Source organism: Macaca nemestrina, chromosome 3, assembly GCF_043159975.1.
Source record: "Macaca nemestrina isolate mMacNem1 chromosome 3, mMacNem.hap1, whole genome shotgun sequence".
Classification (NCBI taxonomy): Eukaryota; Metazoa; Chordata; class Mammalia; order Primates; family Cercopithecidae; genus Macaca; species Macaca nemestrina.
Genome location: NC_092127.1, coordinates 4,514,476 through 4,539,838, shown reverse-complemented (window position 1 = coordinate 4,539,838; position 25,363 = coordinate 4,514,476). Strand labels below are relative to the sequence as shown.

At 39.7% G+C, this 25,363-nt stretch overlaps 1 protein-coding gene across 50 annotated transcripts in view; it reads right to left on the bottom strand.

Annotated features, from left to right (window-relative positions):
* The window catches only part of LOC105466558 (sorbin and SH3 domain containing 2), a 379,599-nt gene that overhangs the window by 3,008 nt on the left and 351,228 nt on the right, over positions 1-25,363 (bottom strand). For 30 of the 50 annotated variants that reach the window (XM_071092729.1, XM_071092733.1, XM_071092735.1 and 27 more), the window contains 3 exons: positions 23,574-23,774; positions 5,673-5,722; positions 1,364-1,470 (listed from right to left, as the gene is read on the bottom strand). In XM_071092729.1, the coding sequence (XP_070948830.1) occupies positions 1,364-1,470; positions 5,673-5,722; positions 23,574-23,774 (358 nt within the window). Of the gene's footprint in view, positions 1-1,363; positions 1,471-5,672; positions 5,723-6,353; positions 6,444-9,964; positions 11,840-16,123; positions 16,310-18,388; positions 19,154-23,573; positions 23,775-25,363 lie in introns of those variants that run through there. The other 20 variants (XM_011715524.3, XM_011715522.3, XM_011715521.3 and 17 more) reach the window with 2 other exon arrangements.

Sequence of the window (25,363 nt, the reverse complement as noted above, 5' to 3'; positions counted from 1 at the left end):
ACTACCTCCTCCTCCTCCTCCTCCTCCTCCTCTTCCTCCTCCTTCTCCTCTTCCTCCTCCTCCTTCTCCTCCTCCTCCCCCTTCTTCCTCCTCCTCCTCTTACTCCTCTTCCTCCTCCTCCCCCCTCCTCCTACTCCTCCCCCCTCTCCTCTTCTTCCTCCTTCTCTTCTTCCTCCTTCTCCTTCTCCTTCCCCTCCCCATCCTCCTCCTCCCCCTTCCTCCTCCTCTTTCTTCCTCCTCCTCCTCTTCCTCCTCCTTTTCCTTTTCCTCCTCCTCCCCCTTCTTCTTTTTTTTTGAGATGGAGTTTTGCTCTTGTCGCCCAGGCTGGAGTGCAATGGCATGATCTTGGCTCACTGCAACCTCCCCCTCCCGGGTTCAAGTGATTCTCCTGCCTCAGCCTCCTGAGTGGCTGAGATTACAGGCGCCACCACCACGCCTGGCTAATTTTTGTGTTTTTGGTAGAGACGGGGTTTCGCCATGTTGGCCAGGCTGGCCTCGAACTCATGGCCTCAGGTAATCCACCTGTCTCGGCCTCCCAAAGTGCTGGAATTACAGGCATGAGCCACTGTGCCCGGCCAATGACTATTTTCTAGGTTTTTCTCATGGTCTTTTAATGGAAATAAAATAAGAGGCTTGTGGCTGCACCATGGCCTCAATTCTTTCATGATTTTGCCACAGATGGATGTCTAGAGTGAGCCCTCCTCTCCTCTCACTTTTCCTCTCTTGCATTCTCTGCCCCGCCACCTGTGTTTCCTTTTCATCTCTCTCTGTGTCCCAATGTAAAATACTTTTGTCGACAAATGTTTTCTCAGAAGACCTCTCATCTTTTTTTTTTTTAGGATGGGAAAAAGGAAGTTGCCTTTTACGTAGGAAGAATGGAACTTCTCTCCACTTCCATCACAAACCAGAGCTAAGGTGAGTCACTGAATGTTCGGGCATCTACGTCAGACCTAGGAAATGGGGGAGTTGTTCACTTAATCTCACTCCCTCTGAAATTAGATTAACACTGTGGACAACTAACATTTTCCACAGCACGGAGCATTGATATTTCTCTTCTGGGGACTATTTGTTGTTGTTGTTCTCAGATCTCAATCTTTCCTGGTTTCTGCTATTTAAAGAAATTTTCTTCTCTCAATTGACTTGGAAATAAAGCTTGCAGAAAATCACACGTAGCTGAAGTAGTGACTACTAAACTATATTAAAAATGCAATAGCCTTGGGATTACATTGTGCATATGAATGTCTGAAAGATCAAAGGCATTACGAATTCGAAGCAAGCTTGGCTATCACAGCAAACCATGCAAGTGAGCAAAGGCAAGCAAATTACAAAATACCACAAGTGCCTGAAGAAGAAGCGCATGTACCCACAAACCAGCCGTCATCGCACTTCTCCATCACATCGATGACATCACTTTCTCTGAGCTCCAGCTCGTCTTCGTTCCTAGGAGTATAGTTATACAGAGCCTGAAACCTTAAACAGGACAAGGGAAGGTGTTTAAAAACATGTGGACACCTTCATGACATATAGAAGATAGACAATATTCATTCTTCCTTTAACATTCCTATTCTTAACATTCTATTGGGTGGTACAAGCCTGGTAAACACGTAAATAGCATTTTGTTGGGTGGTACAAGCCTGGTAAGAGTGTAAATAGCATTCTATTGGGTGGTGCAAGCCTGGTAAGCATGTAAATAACATTTTATTGGGTGGTACAAGCCTGGTAAACATGTAAATAGCATTCTGTTGAATGGTACAAGCCTGGTAAGCATGAAAATAGCAATATTTAGATCTTCATAGGCAGTAGAACACTCTAACAACATTTTGAAACTCATGAGGAATATCCATGAAAATTGTAACATTCATAAATTGGGTTAAAATATGTTAACATTTGTAAGTCAGACCCGCATTTGAATGGTCCAGCCATCTAATGTCTATCATTCAGACATTATAGTACAAAATATAAAATAAGAGATATTTGTATTATTTAACTGTTTAAAAACAAGAAGGAATCACAATTTTAGCTAGCCATAATCAGAAGCAAATAATGGGGGCTTGAGAATTGAATTTTCAAAGGTTCTAAATGGAGATAGACGAAATGTCTCAGACTTGTCTTTTAAATCACTCTATTTGAATTACTATACAAAGGAAAATTATTATTTTTTTCCAGGAGGAATTCTTTAGATCAGTTTAATGTTATAGTTTGGATCAGTGTTTTCTGAGAGTTGGAAAATTTGATGTAATTAGCCTAGGAAGTTGAGTAGATGTATTCTATGAGCAGTTATTACTGAGTCAATTTCAAGCAGATTATAGACATAAGTCTCTTTTTAAAATGAGTCCCAGAAAAATTGTATTTGATTTTCAAACTCTCTCTTGAAATAATTTTATATAAAAAAGAATTATTTATAGAATGCTACCACTTTCCTTTCCCTGCCTGAATTCTTTGACAGCATATACTGTGGAGAAATTGATCAATAATGAATTCAGACACTGAATTTGTGGTAAGAAAACACCATGCATTATAATAAATAGTAACATGGACTGGTGTTTTTGGAAAATGAAGGCAGAAATTACTGTAGCTGAGAAGGTCATGAAGAATTTGATAGGCAGTTAGCACGAAAACTTCTTCATAATAGTACTAAAATATTACCAGTACTGTGAGCGAGACTTTTAAAAATCAGGAATTTGTTTCTGCTGCTTTTTGTAACAGCGATGTCATTCTGCTAATGTTAGAAAATAATAACCACATTCTAGGGCATTTTAGATTTTTTCATGCCAACTTTAAAAAGTTGATAATCTTGACGACTGCTCCGGAACAAGAATGATTTATTTTTAATTACTTTATGAGTCAGAAAATAATATTTTGGTAGAACAAAACTATTCTATCATTTAAACACAAACCTTATGTCATTAATAAGCAACAGTGACCCACTGGCTTCCCCCCAGTTCATCCACCATTTGGATTGGGGGAGCTGGATAGAGTTGATTTCAGGGGGTGCCCAGCACCATCCCCTAGAAAATACTGTTTTCCCTGGCCTGGCACCAAAGCCTGAAATGTCAACATTAGCGGCTTCGTCCACTGTTAAAACTTCATCCTTCCGGTAGACCTTATAGCCACTCACATTCTTTTGAGTATGGGCTTCTGAGGCCTTTTCTTGAGAGAGGGGTTTGTGATTATGGGGAAGGGCAGAGAAAGGCAGCTAGCATCCCAGGGCAGTGGCCAAAAAGGCAGGCAGGTGTGGAATACACAAACGTCACCTGACTGGGATGTTTGCATGTGGCCAGTTTGAGTAGGGGCAGTCCATTTATTTTGCTGTTTGTGTTAAGAATTTGATTTGGAGGCTGCTCAGGTGAACGGGTGGTATCTTTTGTGTATCTGTGTGGAAAGTTCACAGTCCCTTTTCTAGTTTCACATTTGAGAGAGGGTGGTCGTTCCTGAGCTGCTGTGTTGGTGGATATACACAACACTTCTCACTTTGGGGAAACTGATTCTTTTATTGAGCTTCTCAGGCTTGAATCCCGCCCAGGCTCATCTCCAACCACTTATGGAGACCGGTGACCTAAGGCTGCAAACCGCAGCTGCCGGAAAGAATCTCAAGGTCTCAGAGCTAACGCAACAAAATTGGCACAGACTCCTGCTTCATTTGTGTTTGATGAAAGCCAGCGTGTTTGTCCACGTTTATTTACCATTCTGGTTTAATTAGTCCACAAAAACAAAAACAAAACAAAACAAAAGCCACGGAGTTTTATGGAAACACAAACACACCTTCAGGAAATCCTCCTGCCTCTACTGGCTTTCAGAGTCAGTGCCGCACAACAGGAAATGAAGTTGAATCCAATGTGAACAAATGCTGTTCTGAAAGATGTGTTGGTGAGGTGAATGACGGTGGTGGGGTAAGGATGCCTCAAAAAGAAAGGTGTCTTTTAAACCGGAAATGCTGAGCCAGACTGGAAGCCCTCTCTAACTTGCAACGTTTTCTAGAACATATTTCACTGAAGCTCTGGATTATAGTGACATAACACTATGTTCCTACTTTTGCTCAAAACTTATTTTTAAATGACAGCAACTAAGCAACACCCTAAAATCCCACTAATTCGGGCTATAATCAAATATCAATTTAATAAACAATGTTTTCTAACGTACAAATCAGGACTTTGAAAATGTAACGTATCTTTCATTCACAGACACTTTAAAAGCGGTTTAATATAACATGTTGGTAATGCAATAAACCTACACAGCGCTGGAATTTATTTTTTATAATGTGATCTTATCATCATTTGGGTAAATAAGAGAACAAACAAAGCTTTAGAATTACAAGTCGTATTTAGTGTTTTCTAATTAAGCGATCTTTTTGTTTGTTTGTTTGTTTGAGACATGGTCTTGCTCTGTTGCCCAGGCTGGAGTGCAGGGCCATAATCATGGGTCATTGTAGCCTTAACCTCCCTGGCTCAAGTGATCTTCCCACCTCAGCCTACTGAGCAGCTGGGAGTACAGGCGCAGGCCATCACGCCTGACTAACTTTTTATTTTTATTTTTGTAGAGACGGTGTTTTGCTATGTTGTCCAGGCTGGTCTTAAACTCCTGGGCTTTGGCCTTCCAAAGCGCTGGGATCATAGGCATAGTGACTGCACCTAACCTTAAGTGAGATTTTAAATGATTATCACTGCTAACCTGTTCTTTCCAAAATACAGACTTTCCCTCAATAAGAACACCTTTCTGGCTGCACTCTGTGAGAGCCAGTCTCATCCGGAGATGCTTCGTGCTAAGTTTCAGGTCTGTGAGGAGCAAGGAAGGACTTGATGGTGATAAAGGAACCAGACCACATGCCAGGATCTGCCTCAGCGAGGAGGCTGTTGGTAGCCTGTTCTGCTCCAGAGTGTGGGCAGTGGGTCAGGATCCCCAGTGTGTGCTCAGATACGGGGGACAAGGGTTAGGTCCATGAGTGAGCCTTCCCAGGGGTGTCGCTCTTGGCTCACAGTACACGGGCAGAGGCCAACAGGAAGTTGTTAACTCCTGAACGTCTCTCAGGGACAAAATGGGCCCGAAAAAGAAACACACAGAGAGAATCTTCAAGACAACGTGTGACACCTTCAGGCTGATTTAACTCATGTATCAGAAAGGAGAAGGAATTTGAAAGGAAAGTTTGAAAAGGCGTTTTCCTGGTGCCGTGGAAGTAGTAGCATGTAACTGAGTAAGAGTGAGTGTTTTAATACTGCCATTTTCAAATGACCCTTCTAAGCATGTCACTTTGGAATGACGGAATGATCACTTTAGGTCTTTTTTACACTTAGGTCCACTTTTACAGTCGCCCAGGGGGTGTAGATGTAAGGTTAGAACATGTTCTGTATGTCTTTGAAGCTCCTAGTTACTTGTTACACAGCCAGCAGAGCAGAGACGGAGACAAGAGTTATCCATCTCAGGAAGCACTGAAGCATTGGAAACTTTTCCTAGTGCATCAGTTAAAATCTCAGAGAACTATGGGTTCTTTTAATAATAGTTTCTGATCACTGTCATAAACGATGGAGAGACGATTATAATTTCTTGTAATTTAGGAGGCCTCATGTTAGTTACTTTGATCTTTCACTTGCAAAGCCATACATCTTACATTTTGGTACAGTTGTCCATTTTGTGGGTCAAGGTTAGTCTCGAATTTAGAAGATAAGAAGAATACTTACGGTTCCCCCCCACCTTGAATATTTTCATGAGTAAACACAGGACGCTGTGGCTGAAATGAAATGATTTTCAATGTAATCAATGTTTAAACTGGTAGTAATTAAAAGATAATTTGGATAATGGCATGGTACTTTTCTTGACATTTAATATTTCCTGTTGTAAAAAACCAAGAGGAAGAAAAAAAAAACCAAATAAAGGGTTTCTGCAGGATTAATAATTAAAATATTTAAAGGGAGCTTCAAATTAAAGCAAAATAACCAAGGTCAAATGTTTTGAACATGTCTACAATCTAGTCTGCTCAAGCTTTAAGGAAAAGCCAGGGTTTGGTCCCATTGATTTTTCAAAGGCCAGGAATAAGGTAAGAACATAGACAGCAAACCACTAGAATAGGAAATATAGACACCTTCATACAACCTTATTCTCCAGCGTTTTCTCAAACAAGCAGAAAATAAACCACATTTAGTTTCACAGCAAAGTATCCACATTCATTCTGTCAACCTCTCCTTCACAGACAACATTTTCACATACAGCACAGAGGAAAATATCAATAGGCAGACATCCCATGCTACATCTGAATTAACATTCTCTGTTCTCAATGTGGAGAAAACACATGCATTTTTAAAAAGAGAAAACAGAACTTTGGAATGCAACGAACAATATCCGGGTAACATGTAACATTTTACCTTAGAAGAGAAACATTGGTAGAAATTTCCAGTGCACTGAACTCTCGAAAGAGTTTCTTTTCTTTTTAAACTAAGCATCAAGACCAGTATCTGTAATAGATACTTATAATATTGGAAATGACAAGCCTTAGCATCCCATATACCCACATTAATATTTTCAATGAATGAAAGTTAACACGTTTGTTGAATATATAAACTCAGTGTAATTTATATTGACTACCTAAACTTTACCTTTTAGGGGAGAAATGCATACAAATCACTCATAATACATTTCAAAAACACTCGCTTCTAAATGATAGCTACAGGGTAAAATCAGAATTTGCATGGCACTTATATAAGTGACTGTTTGATGACTACTGAATTAGCTATTAGATCCACGTCCTTAGACATTGGGCCAGCTCTTAGATTTCCATAGTTATGAGTGGATTACTGATAGGCTGAAATCTCTTCCTGCAAATTGTCTGTAGAAATCCCACTGGTCCAAGCTCGGATGGATAACTCTGAGGTTCCTCTCAGTCTATGAGTCAATGATTCACCCACTTCCTAAATTCTTTATCCACCCCCTTTCTATCCTACTTGTCTATCTAGCATAAGACTAGGTACTCACAGTACTAAAACTGTAAGCTTTGATTCTGTTAATTGGAAACCTTTATTAACAGTGTTCTTAGAAATTTCACTCAACAGTCTGTGGATAGAATATTTAAAACTAGAACGTGTAAGAATTACTAGACACAAGTATGACTTAAGAGTGTGAAATAGTTTACTCCTGTAAATCAATATAAGACTACTAATGATGTATCTATTATTAAAATTGGAAGATATTCATATTTTAAGAAAAATTATGACTAACCAATTTTCCAGCCATCTTAAGATCATTTAATTCAAGATATTATTAAATCAATTTAAATATATAAGATGGTAATTGTAAGTCATTGATAAGCTTGTATCATATTACCTATTTCAAGTTCTCTTCCAATCTAATAAAACTTTATATATGTATAAAACTGTTATGCAGAAGTAAGATTTGTATACATCAATTGCCACTAATAGTATTTTGTAATAATTTCCCAGTCTTTTTTTTTTCTCAGTCTTCTTTCTCATTTTAAATGCCTGCAGAATAATGGTCTCCCACATGTGTCTACATATCATAGTTTTCTTAACCATTCATCTCTTTTTTTTGTTTGTTTTGAAGTTAGAATTGGTCTAGTCTTTTTTCTCACTATCATAAATAGCAATGCTATACACATTTTCTTATGCAAAGAGCTATTTTCTGCTTTTGAACCATTTTTTAGAATATATTCCCAGGAGTAAAATTTCTGGCCAAAGAGTATGCATTAAAGCCACATGATTTTGAGAATGTACATGTTAGTCACTGAAAAATACTGTTCTCAAAAGTAACTTGAAAACGTCTAATATGCCACACTGCATATCACATACCAAGATCGCTACGACTCTTTCCTCGAAACGATCAGCACCATGTGCAGTGCGTAAAAAAGTTATGAATAAGGAAATATTGTTTATCCTTGTCTTAAGAGAAAATGTTGTGTAAAGTATATTTCATTATGCTCTAAAATTGGTATCCCTGTTTTCACACATTCAAACCATTTTAATATTTTAAAATTGAGTAAAAGTTTAAACTTCTACATCACAATATCCAATGCTTTGTAAAACTGGTTAGTTTCATTTCATTGCTCTTTTGTTAAAATGTGAATACTACTTTAAAAATCATATTGTTCATTAATATAAAACAATAAACTTTTAAAGTCTGTACATCCCTTTTTAGTTATCATCATTATAATTCTACTAGTTTAATTCCTTTAACTCAACCCACCTCATCAATCATTTAAACGAACTGTCCCCTTGACCATTATGAAAATTTGGTGATTGCTGCAAACGTGCAGCTTCCTGGATCCCACGTCCATGGCTGGAGAACGTATGTTCGTATGTGGCAGCCAGCACTGTCCTTGCTTTTTTTTTTTTTTTGAGATGGAGTCTCGCTCTGTCACCAGGCTAGAGTTCAGTGGCGTGATTTTGGCTCACTGCAACCTCTGCCTCCAGGGTTCCAGCGATTCTCCCGCCTCAACCTCCTGAATAGCTGGGACTATTTTTATATGCACCACCATGCCTGGCTAATTTTTGTATTTTTTAGTAGAGACAGGGTTTCACCATGTTAGCCAGGATGGTCTCGATCTCCTGACCTTGTGATCCGCCCGTCTCGGCCTCCCAAAATGCTGGGATTACAGCGTGAGCCATCGCGCCCGGCCCCCGTCCTTGCTTTTACCTGTTTCCCAATATCTCTTTTCCCTTCCTTCATATCTTTCAAACCCTGCGCCTCGTTTTAGCCACAAATCATCAGTTTTCTATACTGTTCACATCCTGAGGCCAGACTCAATCAAGACTTCTCTTAGCAGAGAAGTTGTGTGTGTCTTACAACGGCGAGTTTTAGAACTTTTCAAAGCTTGCCTTTAACAAGAATCACCTCCATGTTAATGTGGATAACCAGGAGACAGTTCTGAGGAAAGCTGACCAATGACAGTACTTGAAATAGTTTATTTTTAAAGCATGTGACTAGTAGGGAATGAGTAGCACGAACAGTCATCTATGTCAGCTCATCTGCGTCCTTCTGTTTTGGGCGTTAACCACCATGTAACCTTGGGGATGCCTCAACTCCCCTATCTCTGAAATCAATGAGTTGGACAAGATGATGGTTAATCGGGTCCCCTCAGGGATTCCATGAAGGACACACATTTCCGCAGATATATTTCCTCTGCTGTGTAAAGGTGTCCATCATCAGCTTTACACAGAGCTGGGACACTGACACTGACACTGGTTAATGCTCATGTGTCTCGGTCATGTAAAAAAATGGCTACAATTCAACTCCATTTTGCAGATTAGTAAATCAAAACCCCAAAGATACTGGATAATTTCTTAATATGACAAATAGGTAAACAAACAACAACAAAAAGAAACAAAATGGTAATTTTGATGTGCACTCTTCATTGCATGAAAGATTACTATGCTGGACTACTCGGCCTAGCTTGGCTAAAATCAGCCTCTTAATGTTGACGCTGAGGTAGGTGCAAATGTCCTATAAGGTTATGTAAATAGATTATCTGAGGAGACAATCTTTTGCCCTTTCCCCATGGCGGTGTCACGCAAATGGGCAAGTCCCTTAAGGAAAGACTTGTAATGCATCTGCACCTGTTGCCACCTAGTGGTGAGCAGTGGCAGCAACAAGCTGAGAGTTGTTTCTGCTTTATCCTGCTTTATCCGCCCCTTTTTATCCAAGTTCCCAAGGCGGGATTCATTTTAAAAGCCTATTTTAAAGGCCACAGAGTGACGTGGAATAGATAGTCATCTGTTTTTCTAACCATGTTCTTCCCATCCCACGTTTTACATTCTTGAGAAAGAATCCCTTGTAAGCCACCAGCATTTTTGGTCCGTGTCCATTTCTATTTTGACTATCTGTGCAGGCATTTCCATTTCTCTTAACTTCTTAGCAGTTTTAAGATAAATATACAACGATATACATTTGTGACATTCAGAGAGGCTTCCATCAGCTGAACCTAGAAAGATGGCTTTCAACTGACACATTATAATCATGGTGTTGGACATTTTGAGCAAGAATTATATTACGCTTATATTTCCTTGATGAATCTTAAGAGTAGAATAACAGAAAATCCAATGAAGCATGCTGCTGTTTTCTTGGTATCTTAAATATGTATTTTTTTTTCTGCAGCCCTAAATATGTAAGTTTTTTTCTGTAGCTATTTTTTAATGTTGTCAAAAACATTAAAAAGTTTTAAACACATGCTAATTTCCAAAGCTAGAACCAATCACAAGTTACTGTTCATAAGGAAGCTGGTTTGAAATATCATGGAGTCTGTAACATCAGTAAAATATATACTTTCCTATCTTAGTGAGCTACAGTCTGTTGAAAAGCTGTCTAATTTATCAAAGCTTCTGCAGTTATCTCTGGAGGATTAGCTATATTTAGTATCAAATAATTCTTAAATTAGGATTGACTGTTACTTTAAACACGAATGCAGAAAAATCTCTGAAAGCAATATAAGCAGTGCTAAAGTGTTTTGTCATTTCTTTCATAAAATATTAGTTGTACTTGCCAACTAGAATTAGATGAAATTCTCCTAATAATACCACATTTATGTTTAGAGAGGCTTATTTTTCCTTCTTAAATTATGAAGGTAAAACACAACTTTGCACAAATCTAAAAAATAGAATATTTATGGTTCACACAAACACATGTAATCTGACATACAAATACATAATGTAAAAATCACACACACACACACACACACACACACACACACACACAATCCAAAGGGGAACGAAAGCATAGCATCTCATGGACCCATAGGAAATTTATAGATGGGTGCTCTTTATTGCAAAGAAGCTTATTTTGCTTTGGCTCTGGAGGCCATTAGGGGGAGTGTAAGAGTCTCTACAAACTGGCATTCCTCTCTCTATGACAACACAAAACTCTGCCTCAGCAACAAAAGGAGGTCTTCCTATGCAATGCAAAAAGCACAAAGTGGCATAAATGCAGAATAATATCTACTTTTTTTTAGAAACGAAAAATGAAGGCTTCTTTGAAATCAAGCCCTTGAGAACTTGAAATGCAAAGCATAGCTGTGTGATAGACCAGTTAAGGTTGAATCAGGGTCCATTAAAACAGAAATGAGGAAAGGAATCCTGACTTATGTCCAGATGAAAATTTCCGAACTCCTTGGCTGCATTCCGTAGAATTGATAGTAAGTACCGTTTAGAGTCCATGTATTTTAAAGTACTGTAGATATTGCAGAACTAAGTAGCTAAGGGAAAGTAATCTGACCTTTAAGTTCAATCAAAGCTGGCAAGAAATGGGAAGTGGATAGAATCCAGGGAGCAGTCTGGGGAGAAAGGCAGACTGAGAGAATGTAGTGCACATCACCACAGAAAAGAAGACGTTAGACAAGAATCATGGATTTTAAAAAATCCAAATTGAATGACACAGAAGCAAACATGGCCGGAAGTGTGTGAGTCCAGCTCTGTATATTCTTGGCAACAGTTTTGTTCTTTGCAGGAGAAATGGTGACTAGAAAGCAGTGATTTAGTGTAGAACCATGAGACAGATGGAGACCACAACACACACGACACCCTTATCTGTAGAGCAGAGACTCTGACCATGTCTTTGTGGATTTTGGAAACTTCCCACACACCTAAAAGGGAAGCACATCACCAGGTGGCCACTTCATCTCCAGGGTGTCTCCAGACTTACTTTAAGGCCAGTTCACAGCCAAGACAACTGAGGAAGAGCCAACCCCCGAGGCGGGGGTGGCCAGGATGCCTGCCACGAGGTGGGGGTGCGCTGACCCTACCCTGTGGGGAGCGCTGAGCCCTCTGACAGGCGAGCCGCAGAATCTCCTAGACATCACTGGGCTGCGAGGAGGCTTACCCAGGACACATGTCTCGCTTTTTAGGTCAGCCTGGAAAATGTATAAGAAGTTAGTTAGTTCTCATCTTCATCACACAGCCTTCAGGAGGCGCTTTCCTGGCGTGCTTGTTCCATGCACACACAGCATGTCAAACTCCTGACATGAGGAACAATGGCAGAGCAGGGAGGGTCAACAGCTCCTCCAGCTGCTTATACAGTTTCCACACCGCAGGCACCAGCTGCTGTCTTAACATGGGACCCACAGGCACGGCAGAAAAAGGTTCATAGAGGAAAGCTGGCATAGGCAAGAGGCTAACAACATATAAGAAATGCTGTATATATATATATATATACACACACACACACACACACACACACATACACACACACTTTTTTTTTTTTTTTTTTTTTTGAGATGGAATCTGGCTCTGTTGCCCAGGCTGGAGTGCAATGGCACAGTCTCAGTTCACTGCAACCTCCATTTCCCTGGGTTCAAGTGATTCTCGTCTCAGCCTTCCGAGTACCTGGGATTACAGGCACCCGCCACCATGCCCGGCTAATTTTTGTATCTTTATTAGAGACAATGTTGGTCATGTTGGTCAGGCTGGTCTCAAACTTCTGAACTCAAGTGATCTGCCCGCCTCGGCCTCCCAAAGTGCTAGCATTACAGGTATGAGCCACTGCGCCCAGCCAAGGAATGTTAATGTCTTTCATAGAATGCTTAGCAATTGGGTTCAAGATGCTCTCAAACCTGACCTGCTTTTTCATGCTTATTGAAGGGATGCAGGGTGAGATACAGGAGAATTTGGCCTAATGCCCATCAAATTTCATGGACTGTATCAGACATTTGTTGGAGGCAAAATTTTCTAGCAAACACATCAGAAGAAAGTAAGGCCTTTTTGGGGGGAAACATGGTGAAATATGAAGAAATACTGAAGTGCCCAGCCTGCGGGCTGGCCTGTTTCGGTGTTTTTCTTTTCAGAGTAAGATCTTTCATATGACAGTGAGTAACCTGACCTTCTTGTGTGTAGGTTTTATTTTCCTTCCAATAGCGGACAGGATCTGGCAGTGCACTGCTGGTATTTGATCTGGCTTAAGAGAACTTTAGGAGGAATAAAACATGCTTAAATAAAAGCATGTGGTTTTCTCAACTCTCATTTAGAAAAGTTTTCCTAATTCTCAGTAATGATTGACCTCAGATCCCCAGCCTCTGGAGATGAAATGTGTTTGGCACTGTTGCTTAAGCGTCATGGCAGACAATGCTTGATGCTCTCCAAACCCATTCTCTTCTTGGTCCTCAGTAATGAGGCCATTCTGGATAAAGACCACATTTCCTGAGTTGTAGCTGGATGTGCTCATGTCGTAAGCTAGGACTGAGGGGATATATGCAATTTCTGGGACATGGCCTTCAAGGCAGAAGGTGTAATCTCCCATCTTTTCTCCTTCCTGTTGGTTCATGTGAGAAGGGAACTGCTCGAGCTGCCACCTGGGACCCGTAGTGGAAGCTTCTCTCTGAGGATGGCGATGAGCCAACATCAAATGGAACCTCCTGGGTCCTCTGATGACTGTGGGGCCACCATACCAGTCCCTTCATTTATGTGTAAGAGCAACATATTTCTACCTAGTTTAAGCTACAATTATTTTGAGTTTTCTGGGACTGTGCCTACCCCAGTCTTGACTAATCAGGGGTTCAATACATATCAGAGCTCTTAGAGAAAAAAAAAAAAACCCATTTAGCTGTTAGAATGATGTGGATAATAACAGCTGGAAAGAGCACGGGAACATATTAGGAACAATCAGGGGCTGATTTCATGTTGAAAACTGTGCCCCAGGGATCCCCGTCTGACGGGATTGCTTTAGGGTGATGAGACTTCCTTGTGGGACCACAACCACCGAGTTACTTGGAAGAAACCCGAGGAAGAGCCTCTCACTCTCCTCATAGAGCTTCCACTGCAGCTTGAGGCCACATGAGGCAAGTCTCTTGCAAAATAGTCTCTTGGATGGAAATGGAGTCTCGGCTTATAGAGAGGCTGAGATTTATACTTTTTTTTTTTTTTTTGAGATGGAGTCTCGCTCTGTCGCCAGGCTGGAGTGCAGTGGCACCATCGTGGCTCACTGCAAGCTCCACCTCCCGGGTTCAAGCAATTCACTGCCTCAGCCTTCCAAGTAGCTGGGGTTACAGGCACCTGTCACCACACCTGGCTCATTTTTGTATTTTTAGTAGAGATGGGGTTTCACCATCTTGGCAAGACTGGTCTTGAACTCCTGACTTTGTGATCCACCCACCTCGGCCTCTCAAAGTGCTGGGATTATAGGCGTGAGCCACCGTGCCCGGCCAATTTATACTACTTTTTGTTATAAAAAATCATTATTTTAAAAGCAGATGCTCAAAAGACTAGGGGAGATATTGGATTCAGATTTACACATTAAACATAATTTATGTATCTTTCAGTCATCTGTAATCTATAAAGTGGTAGTAACTTTTACGTTTATGGAAGATTTTGGATTGCATTTACTTTTATGGAGATTTTCATTGTCTTAGAAAACACTTTACAAGAATGAAATTGCACTGACTTAACCAAACAATGGTTGACAGGGGTTGATAAAAATGTTATTACAATGATTTCATGCATGCTACACTATGTCTATTAAAACATTACTAAAAGTTTATTTTCTCTTTGCTTTCAGTACTAGGTTATTTCTTTTCTTTACAATGAGCATCAGCATTCTTGAAATGGAAGAAATAAAAAGGCTTCAGACTCAGACTGGCACAGTAACTGGGTCGGATGCGAAATTAAACTATAATGGCCTAAAATTTCGAGTTGATTCATTTGTACTTAAATTTACGAGCACAAATAACTTCAGTGAATATATTCTTTCAATGACTACAAAACAGATTTATAAGGTTTAAAAAAACTCAGTGGGAGATTCAAAAATCAAGATTTGCTCCTAAATAGGAGATAAAATAGAGAAAAACCACTTGGATTTGCAGGAGTTAGAAGTATTTCGTGTGGTTATTAAAATATTCTTTTAAAACATAGTTATTGTGAATACCTCCATTCTCTCATGTCATTCTGCCAACAACTGAAACCTAAAGAATATAGGACAGGAATTTGGTTCTTGCAGAAGAGTAAACCTTTTTAAATTCTAGCTTTGTCCTGATGCTACAATGGTGTGTCCTCCATCTTTCTAAATTAGATAACTCAGATTCTAAGGCTATTTTCCCTCTTACTGATTAAGCTTAAAAACCGAAGAACAAGTTAAAAAAAAGACAAGAAATAAATACCTTGGTCTTAAAAATAAAACCACGGAAAGAAGAGGAAAGAAGAGAAATTCTTAGCCTTAGGCATCATATAAAGTGGCATTATTTAAAACATTTCCTAATTATTTTCTGCCAGCTAAGAAAAAAACCTCAAAGAACAAAAAGCAATTAAAGTGTTTCATTTTTTACAAAGTTCCTTTCACGCCTAACAGGAGCACGTAGACAGACTATGTCAGCGAATGGGTTTGGTGACAGTGATTTTGCGATTGCATAAATGGCACTTCCTAATACAGAACCTTAGCTGTATCAGAGTCCTAAATTTTTACTTTCAATTCAAAAGATTGAATGTGAGGGTGAGTTATGATTTGACGTCTGTCACCTTTTTTCCAAAGGAACATGTTTTAGGATCATTCCGAACATAGGAGGAAAACATTTCAGTGATGGACAAATTTCATGCTGTGGTTGTCATTAAATCTCTTTCCAAGGCCAGTCATTAATTTTGTTAAAATAATTTTTTTAAATGGTGTCTTTAGGTAAAATACCAGCGGAACTGTCAGCCTGCAAGTCTCAGAGATGGATGCTTTGTGCAGTGCTACGAAAGGACGATCCTTCCCACCTCCTCATGAATTTACGTCACTTTTGTGGAGGAACAAGGTTCAAGACAGTCAATGACAAAGATCATCCTGTCTCCAGGCTCTGCCGAACCTGCCGATGGGTGGGAAGTGAAGGGAGACAGTGAGTCCACTGAGAGGTGATGGAGAATGACAGGCACTGAGCTGAGATGCCTTTGAATGTGATGGTTCTGATGCTGATGGTTAACTAAAACAAATCTAATCATTACTTTTTATGTGGATATAAATTTTACTTTGTTTTTCTCCTCAATCTGGCTATAGCTGCTATGCAAATATATCTTTTAAATGTTTGGATAGAGGCCATGCCAATGATGTTAAACGTTAGCAATCAGTATTCATATAACTTCGTAGGTCTTGTGAGAGGGCGCAAATCTGAGTGCATACATCTTACTAATTAAGCTCATTGAAGACATGCAATAAACCACACTCAAGATGCAGTTACCTTTAATTTTGGTGGGTTGATCTCCTGTTGATAAGAATATTTAGGGAGGAGAGGAGGTGAGCAGGGCTGAGAAAGTGTAGAATCCAGGTCAGAAACAGAGGCGAAGAGAGCATGAAATGGAGGGGAGGAAAGCAGCTGGCTGGGAAAGGGGGTGGTTGCTCGCTCTCCCGAAGAAAATGACGGCGGCTTCAATATCGAGGAAAGATAAGAGGCGATTATGCTTGTCTCAGAACGAGGTTACATGGTTACATGGTCTTTACAAAACATCCTCTCAACTTCGATCATTTTAAAGTTACCAATAACCTTGGGAAGTTATATTTATGACAGTTTTTTTTGCTTTGAAACCACTAACTTCCTCTTTTGAATTTGATCCAAAATCCCCAGTGGGTATGATCAGTGTAATTTTTCGGATGTGGGTAGCTGGAGAGAGAAACACCTACATTCTATCATTTTATCATACGTTTATATGATGGCTCCTTCTAAAAGTGAAGGAAAAAAGTATTTAAAACCCTGCAAAGATGGTAACTTGTGTGTAAAGTAGGTTGTCAACTATCAATAGTCAGTTTGTCACAAAGCTGGGGAAGCGGTGGCCCCGCGTGCAGGGTGTGAGCTGGGGCTGGGACGAGCCGGCCTAGGGGACTGTCTGCAGCAAAGAGCACCGCCCGTCAGCAAAGCCATGCATCTAATCACACCTCCAAATGGACTGAATTGGAAGGAAGATTTGTTACTGAAATAATCGATGTGGAGACACGTTTGACTCATTGCAATGAATTATCTATCCGTTATTAAATGAGGTGTTTGTTTTACACAAAGGCAGGCATGGCCAGGTTATTTTGAAATAGAGGAACTATGAAAGAATTTGACTGGCATAGTGGCATCATAGGAACCATCCTCTCTATTATTTCATAATTTCCATAATTGCCAGTCATTATACTTGCTTCTTAATTCACAGGGTACATTTGAGGGATCAAGTTTCTTTCTTTTTATTTTTGAAATGGAGTTTTGCTCTTGTTGCCCAGGACAGAGTGCAACGGCACAATTTCAGTTCACAGCAACCTCCGCCTCCCGGTTTGAAGCAGTTCTCCTGCCTCAGCCTCCCAAGGAGCTGGGATTATAGACACCCAACACCATGCCTGGCTAATTTTTGTATTTTCAGTAGAGATGGGGTTTCACCATGTTGGTCAGGCTGGTCTCCAACTCCTGACCTCAGATGATCCACCAGCTTTGGCCTCCCAAAGTGCTGGGATTACAGGTGTGAGCCACCGCACCCAGCCTCAAGTTTCTTTTTTTGAGATGGAGTCTCACTCTGTCATCCAGGCTGGAGTGCACTGGCATGATCTCAGCTCACTACAACCTCCTCCTCCCGGGTTCAAGCGATTCTCCTGCCTCAGCCTCCCGAGTAGCTGGGATTATAGGCACGTGCCACCATGCCTGGCTAGTTTTTGTATTTTTGGTAGTAACGGGGTTTCACCATGTTGTCCAGGCTGACCTCAAACTCCTGACCTCAGGTGATCCGCCCACCTTGGCCTCTCAAAGTGCTGGCATTACAGGCTCGTTTTTTTGTTTTAAGAGAGAGGTTTGCAAGCTAAAGTTTCTGGATATTTTCTGCTTTTGTTGATTAAAACCATTGTTCAAGTTTCTTTGTAACATGTACCCAATTTTTAAGTAGTCAACGTAAAGTCAACACGAAGAGAACGACCTCTCTAGAAAATTGAAAGGGGACAGAAATGCTGTCTTTCTTTTCTGTTGTCTTTGTTTACTATTATCATTATTATTTTTGCAAAGTGCCATTATGTCAAAGGTATGGTGTACGGTTTCTCATCCTGGAATAGGACAAATTTCTGGGCATCAGTTTCCTCTTCTCTAAAGCGGGGATGAAAACATCACATGCCTCACTGGGTTTGATGATTAAAGATGGAGAGTTTTTACAACAGTGTCTGATACTCAGTGAGAGTTCCACTAGTAGCTATCATTAATATTGGAAGATTACAAAGACTATACCAATTACAAAGACTTTTAAAATACAAGTTTATGGTCCTAAAGAAGTAATGGGATAATGGAATTATACCACATATTTACATCATTTAATTAAATGTGGTGTGTTTTCAAACACCCACTCCACCCCCAGCTTATACAGTGTTTGTGTTTTTGGTTAAAAAACCTGTTAGGCAGTGTCAAAATAGATATTTATTAATATGATTAACTGTAACAGCTGATCACAGTAAGGCCGGTTAGTTCTTCAGGAATTAGGGAAAATTAAAATACCTCATTACTGGGTTTTGCTGCATTGCTGTCCTCGTTGGGGATCCTAGGATCTGTGGGGGTGGCTAGAGGGTGTTTTAAGCAGTCGGTTTTCTCCTCCTCCTCCTCCTCTTCAATGTGCAGGCATGGGGTCCCCTCTGACCCATCGTGGCCACACCACCAGGCGTCTCCTTCCTGAGGTTCTGGCAGCCCTCTCTGGATGCCTGACACAATCCCCTCATAGATGCCCTCATCTTCCTCTCCAATGACGGGAAGGGGTACAGGCAAGGAACCCACGCTGGTGCACGCAGAGGCCACAAACTTATCCCCTAGGACTTCTGGCGCCTTTTTAGGGTCTGAGAAGCCCCTTCTCATTTTTCTCAACTCTGCAAACTTGCTCTGAGTTGTTGTTCTGGGATCCTGAAGAGGCTCTGCATGGTTAGGCTGGGCTGCAGCTGAGGCCGCACCCGCGTGAGTGGAAGGTGATTCGGCAGGTGCAGTCGCTGGGGGCAATGGGAGGAGGACAGCAGATTCCTCCTTAATTTCCAGAATGGCGTCCTCTAGGATGGTTGGTTTGGCTTGGTCAGCAGACAAGGTTAAAGCACCAAGCTTCTCCAATTCACCCAAGAAGTTGTCCAGGAAAGGAGGTGGTGTTGGGGCCAAAGGGTTTGCTGGTGGACATGAGGCTGTCAGGGACAACCAGCCCTGGCCAGTTCTCTGAAGAGCTCCTTTATCTGAGCCAGGTGAGGCTTTGTGGGTGGGAGGAGGGGCTGGTTCACTGGAAGCCAGCTTGGAAATGAGCACGGATTATGAAGTTAAGAAAAAATAAACGAAGAAAATAATAATAATGCATCAAAACATAGAGATGGAGAAATGCAGAAAAGGTGTGGTGGTGAATATGAAAATAATTTTATGTTTAACATAGATTTGAAGACATTTAGAAGATATCTAGATTTGAAGATATTTTGCTGAAATTTAAATACATAAAATCATTTATGTTAATTAGAAAAGTTACTTCACAAATGAAACTCTACTAGTTTTGGAAGGGGTCTTAAATGTCAAACAAGATAAAGATGATATAGAGATTACCAGGACAGTAAAACCTTAGAGATTTATTTTTATTTTTATTTTATTTTTAAAATTAAAAAAAAATTTTTTTTGAGATGGAGTCTCACTGTGGCACCCAGGCTGGAATGCAGTGGCATGATTTTGGCTCACTGCAACCTCCACCTCCTGGGTTCAAGCGATTTTCCTGCCTCATCCTCCCGAGTAGCTGGGACTACAGGCGCACGTCACCATGCCTGGCTGATTGTTTGTATTCCTAGTAGAGATGGTGTTTCATCATGTTGACAAGGCTGGTCTCGAACTCCTGACCTCATGATCCACCCGCCTCGGCCTCCCAAAGTGCTGGGGTTACAGGCGTGAGCTACCGCGCCTGGCCCTTAAGAGATTTAATAGTTTATTTACTTTAAACTATGTTGAAAAGATATTACAGGTTTCCAGATATTGATTTAGTAGTATAAATGACTCCAAAGAAATGTTAATGTAGAATGAAAACTAATAGTTCAGTCTTTTTATTTCCTGAATGTGTGTAGTGTTCTCTTTTCCTACAGTATAACTCAATCTTTTAAACTTTGACAATTTTCTCACTTATGTTTGCAAGGTGATATGTTAACAAATTTCTAAGTGAGTAAGTTCTGAAAAGTATGTTTCAAAGACAGGAACCCATGATCAGAATGAAACTGAGCTTACATAGCTACAGCTTCAAAGTTTGAAAAAATCCAAAGTAAATGTTTACATAGAAAAAGCCCATCTGATGCTGATGGGAGAGAGAACTTCTGGTTAAGCTCCCGTTCTCTTTCAAAGCTTGACATTTGTGTAAATTGGAGGAGGTACGATTTATGAAGCTTAATCTCCTGAAGTAAAAATATACTTCTATATATGTAGTATTACTGATGTATTTTGGATATGGTAAATGAAACAATAAATTTGAAATTTTATGCAAAGTGATTAAAAGTAGTTCTAATAAATATATACACCCCATATGTACTCATCAAAATTAGAAATTAAAAAATGTAGTTCTAGAAGTGCCATTGACTAACATCAGAATACATTTATCTGCCCTTGCTGGACTACAGAAAACGCTACCTGCTGTGCCTGCTGTGCCTGCTGTGCCTGCTGCACCTGCTATGTGCATGAAGGCCTTGAGAAGGCTTTCACTTTAGGTCTCTCCAGGTAGATGCCTTTGATTTGGAAAGAAAAAAATCTCCAAAAAGATTCTGGAGATGCATTTTCCAGCTGATAGTTTAGGATAACACTTTACACAGGGAGCCAGGCCTTTTGCTCCTGGGGCCTTAGTGTGCGTAAGTGAGTGATGCATTTCCCACTTAACTTTCGACTCCCGTGTCCTATAATAAGAACGGGGTATTAGTTAGATTTATTTAGCTTTTTTTTTTTTTTCAAGTCATCTTATCATGGGATGACATAAAGGTCACAAAACTCATGTGAGCATCTTAAAACAGGATTCAGGACCCAGGCTCTGAGCTGCTGACTCACAGACTGCACGTGTGGTTTGTGCCTGGGTAGACAGCCACTCCTCTTAATTCCTGTAGATGTTGAGTTTTCAATGAGATATAAACAACTCAAGTCTTATTCAACAGTCTACAGAAGTTCCTTTACTGGCTAGAGTTCTAGTTTGTACCCTTTGTTACATAACAAAAAAGTTTTCAGTAGTTAGATTTGTAAAGTCGGTGAAATATATAATAATTTCAGATCGTCAAGTTTCCACTTTCACTTTCTATGATGCCAGGAATTATATGTGGATGAGAAAGAAGGATCTTAAATTCCCTTGTCGTTACTGCCACCATCACCACAGCTATCTGATGCTGCGAATACTCTAGTGTCATCACCACCACAGTCACCAAAATACATGTTAGCAGGTTAAACTGCTTAGCTTTACAACAGACTCGCTCATACCAAAAGCCAAATTAAGCATCCTGATATAACTATATCACAAAACTGTACCTATAATACAAAAACCACACAATTATTTTGTTTTCCAAAAGCATTAGAATTGGATTCTAATGCATTAAAAGCAGAAATATCAGAAAGAAAATCAACTTACATTTTAGTCTCCCTTAAGACAAAGACAGTACGTCAAGAAATGTGATTTAAATGTGTCACCAGAGTGGTCCATAAATTATTAATGAGTTCTCTGTTTGTAAATATCAGGTAGAAAATAGGTTCTGTAGCATTTAGTATATTTTGGATGTCATCATTTAGAAATACATTATATTTATCTTTCTAAAAATGATTGTCGCTGGTGGGAAGTTTTCTTCATTAAGCCTGTGACATCACAGCATGGATTACCAGTTGAGATAAAACCATTAAGTATTTCTTTCAAATTGTGGACGTAAGCGTCTCAACGTATTTTTTCCCCAGCAGTGAGCCATAAAAAACTAGTTATTAGTGAAATTTGTACATGCCTTATGTTTAAAATTTGGTATTATTTTAAAAACTTGAAAATACATTCAACTACAGTTAAATTGTATTCACATCAAAGATGAAAACATTGGGATCAAAAATATTATATTGCCATTGCTAATTAGGACATATGGAAGAATTTGTTAGATGTTTAACGAGCTTATGTAGATACATGATTTTCTTCCTTACAACATTTTATTTGAAGGTACAGTTGCTTTGAAATTTCTGTGATAGTTCTTTAAAGATGACTGCCCGGTGGATAACGACAAATATATGCATGAAGATTCTCATCTTTTCTCGTTATCAGTAGAAAATACTGAAGAAAGTATGCTGATCTATAAATGCTAAGCTCTGGTAATGAAGTGAATATACCTAAGAAGATTCTGGAAAACTTTATAATCAAGCAAACAAAATTGGATAGTACCAAACTGTTCCATATATCCATGAATACAGGGTTGAGGGTAATTATTTGCTACTGAAACTCAGTTTTCAAAGATGATCACAATAAATACAATGCCCAGACTTAGCCCTTCTAAAGGAAAATGACTCTCTTGAGATAGCAGATTCTTAGATCATTTCCTCACATAAAATCCTTCTCAGGCTCATTTTCAAGGAGTAGTTTAGGTCACTGGGATGCAATCTTGAAATGGTCTTTTCACTGGAGCATGAAGTGACTTCACACTTTACTAACGTCTGAGAAGCTGATTTTATTTTACCAGCTCTAGATGGTTTGGTTTTTCACATCCCAGCCTTGATCTCAATTAAAATAATTAATAAATTATGCAACTTAATACATTTTTGAATGTTGGGAAGTACTTAAAACATTTCGGAAGTAATTGGCAATTTAAAGTTTTATTCTTAGAGGTTAACGAGAAAAAAAATCCTAAATGTCATACATAAAAAGAATATAATTCAGCAGAAAAATAGGATAAAATTTCACATTGTGAGTGAAATAGCCTTTTTACATTCACCAATTAAGGAAGCGAAGTCTCTTTTAAATTGCATATTGAGAAAGATAATCATCTTTAGCCTGCTCAAGTGAAACAGTAGACCTGGCATGTAACTGTCCTAAAACTGATAAAACAAACCTGAGGACTTACAGTAACCTACAACATTTTCATTTAAACTAATAAACAAATTGACTTATAGATTCTAGTTAAAAATTTTTGCTCTAGTTCACTTTCCATATGAAAAGCTTGTATGGATTTGTCAACCTAATAACCAGGTGTTCTCGTGATATGCCATTTTGAGATATACATAGTATTTTGTGTTGTATATATTTATATTTCAAATTATAAATCATAATTGTATATACATGTATGTATATAATTGTATTTATACATAAAGATCATATTATATACATACAATTTCCATATCTAAAAATGAAACTTTAGAAAAAAATTATTTCAGAAAACATTTATGTACACAGGAATACGGATATATATCATAGAAGACTTTATGATATTACTGTTTTCTCTTTCTCTTTTGATATTTTAACTTGAAAATGAAATGAGCAAAATTAATCATTAAATCTTTATGCCAGTACCTATTTGAGAAAAACTGAATTATATTTACAGACGCGGCACTCACACATGTAGAGACGTAGTATGTAAATCTCTTCCTCTGCAATAGATATGATATTCTAATCTAATATCCTAAAATCACATACCGATTATCTCACTCGGAGCTCCCAATATTACATGAACATGATAGAGTATGTTCTTACCTTATTTGAGCTCAAGCTGTGAATCCTATCACTAGAATAGCTGTGGGGTATTGGAGGGTCGGGGTAATCCTCAGCACCTTTTGTGTTCTTCTTGACGACCTCCACATAGGAAACAGGGAAGATGCCTTGTCTGTTGGTTCCTGGGATTTTACCTTCATACCAGTTTTGATCAACTCTTTTAAGAAGAATAACTCTATCTCCCTGTGATGAATACGAGAAAAATGCATTAGAAACAGAGATAGAATAACATGAAAATATAATTGTCAATGTTTTCTATGAAACAATAGGTTTCCATTTGGGAAGGTACTGGTGCTTACTAGAAAAATACACATTCTCAACATATATGTAATTAAATTGTTCATTCAGGACATTAGAATCTTCCCTAAGGATGCCTGGTTAATGTGAATGGGTTTATACTTGTTCATGCTGGTATTGTGTGAAATTATTTGTCTAAGTTATTTCAAAAAGCAGAAGAGTGTAAAAGGCAATGTCTCAATGACAATAGGGTTATTTTATCTCTGGCAGATTCAGTGCATTGGCCTCCTGTAGGAAGAGCTTCGGAAAGTGCACCACAGCTCGCTGTGAGACGGTGTGTGTCCGAAGTGGTTACAGGAAACGCCTCGAGAAGGGAGAATATCGGATGGCACATCATTTTCTTTTCTTATTTCTTTTTTGTTTTTTTTTTGAGAGGGAGTCTCACTCTGTCACCCAGGCTGGAGTGCAGTGGCGTGATCATGGCTCACTGCAACCTCCACCTCCTGGGTTCAAGCAATTCTCTTGCCTCAGCCTACCGAGTAGCTGGGATTACAGGCGCCTGCCACCATGCCTGGCTTATTTTTTTGTATTTTAGTAGAGAAGGGGTTTCACCATGTTGGTCAGGCTGATCTCGAACTCCTGACCTCAAATGATCCGACCACCTTGGCCTCCCAAAGGTCTGGGATTGCAGGTATGAGCCACCACACCCGGCCCATTTTCTTCTTTAATCTACGTGCGCTAAGTAGTGACAAAGTGAACTAAAGGGATGGGGAAAAGACAGCACCCTAGGATATCAATAGCTGTGACAAGACTGGCATTCCCCTGGTCTTCACCCTGACAATGTAAACCCAGCATTCATCTGAGTAGCTGGTGACCATTCCATACTTGTCATTAAATATTTGAATAGAACCCTTGGCTTTCACAACAATAGAAGTTTCTACAATCACTATTCCTCCCACCTGCAGTGACCCAGTCAGTGCCACAGAACTCAGTTTAAACTTTAATTCAAAACTACATGTAGCCTAGAAATAGGCAGGCAAGTTGATGCTGCCAGGCAAAAACTGCAGCTGCATTCAGCAGGTGATACAGAAGCTTGGCAGTGGCACCTGAAGGTGTGATGGAGCTGAAACAGTCATTAATCTCAGCCCAATAGGGCACCCTTCTTCAGGTGCTACCCAAGAAGAACTTCGACCTTGAGTAGCACTTGGGGAAAGTTCTCTTTGTGTCAAAACACTGGATGGTTGATTTTGTGTGCTTCACCACCACTGAGCAGCACATACTCAAGAAAAGTCAGTCTCAGGCCGGGTGCGGTGACTCATGCCTGTAATCCCAGCACTTTGGGAGGCCAAGGTGGGTGGATCATGAGGTCAGGAGTTCAAGACCAGCCTGGCCAACGTGGTGAAACTCCGTCTCTACTAAAAATACAAAAATTAGCCAGGTGTGGTGGTGGGTACCTGTAGTCCCAGCTACTCCGGAGGCTGAGGTGGGAGAATCGCTTAAACCTGGGAGGCGGAAGTTGCAGTGAGCTGAGAATA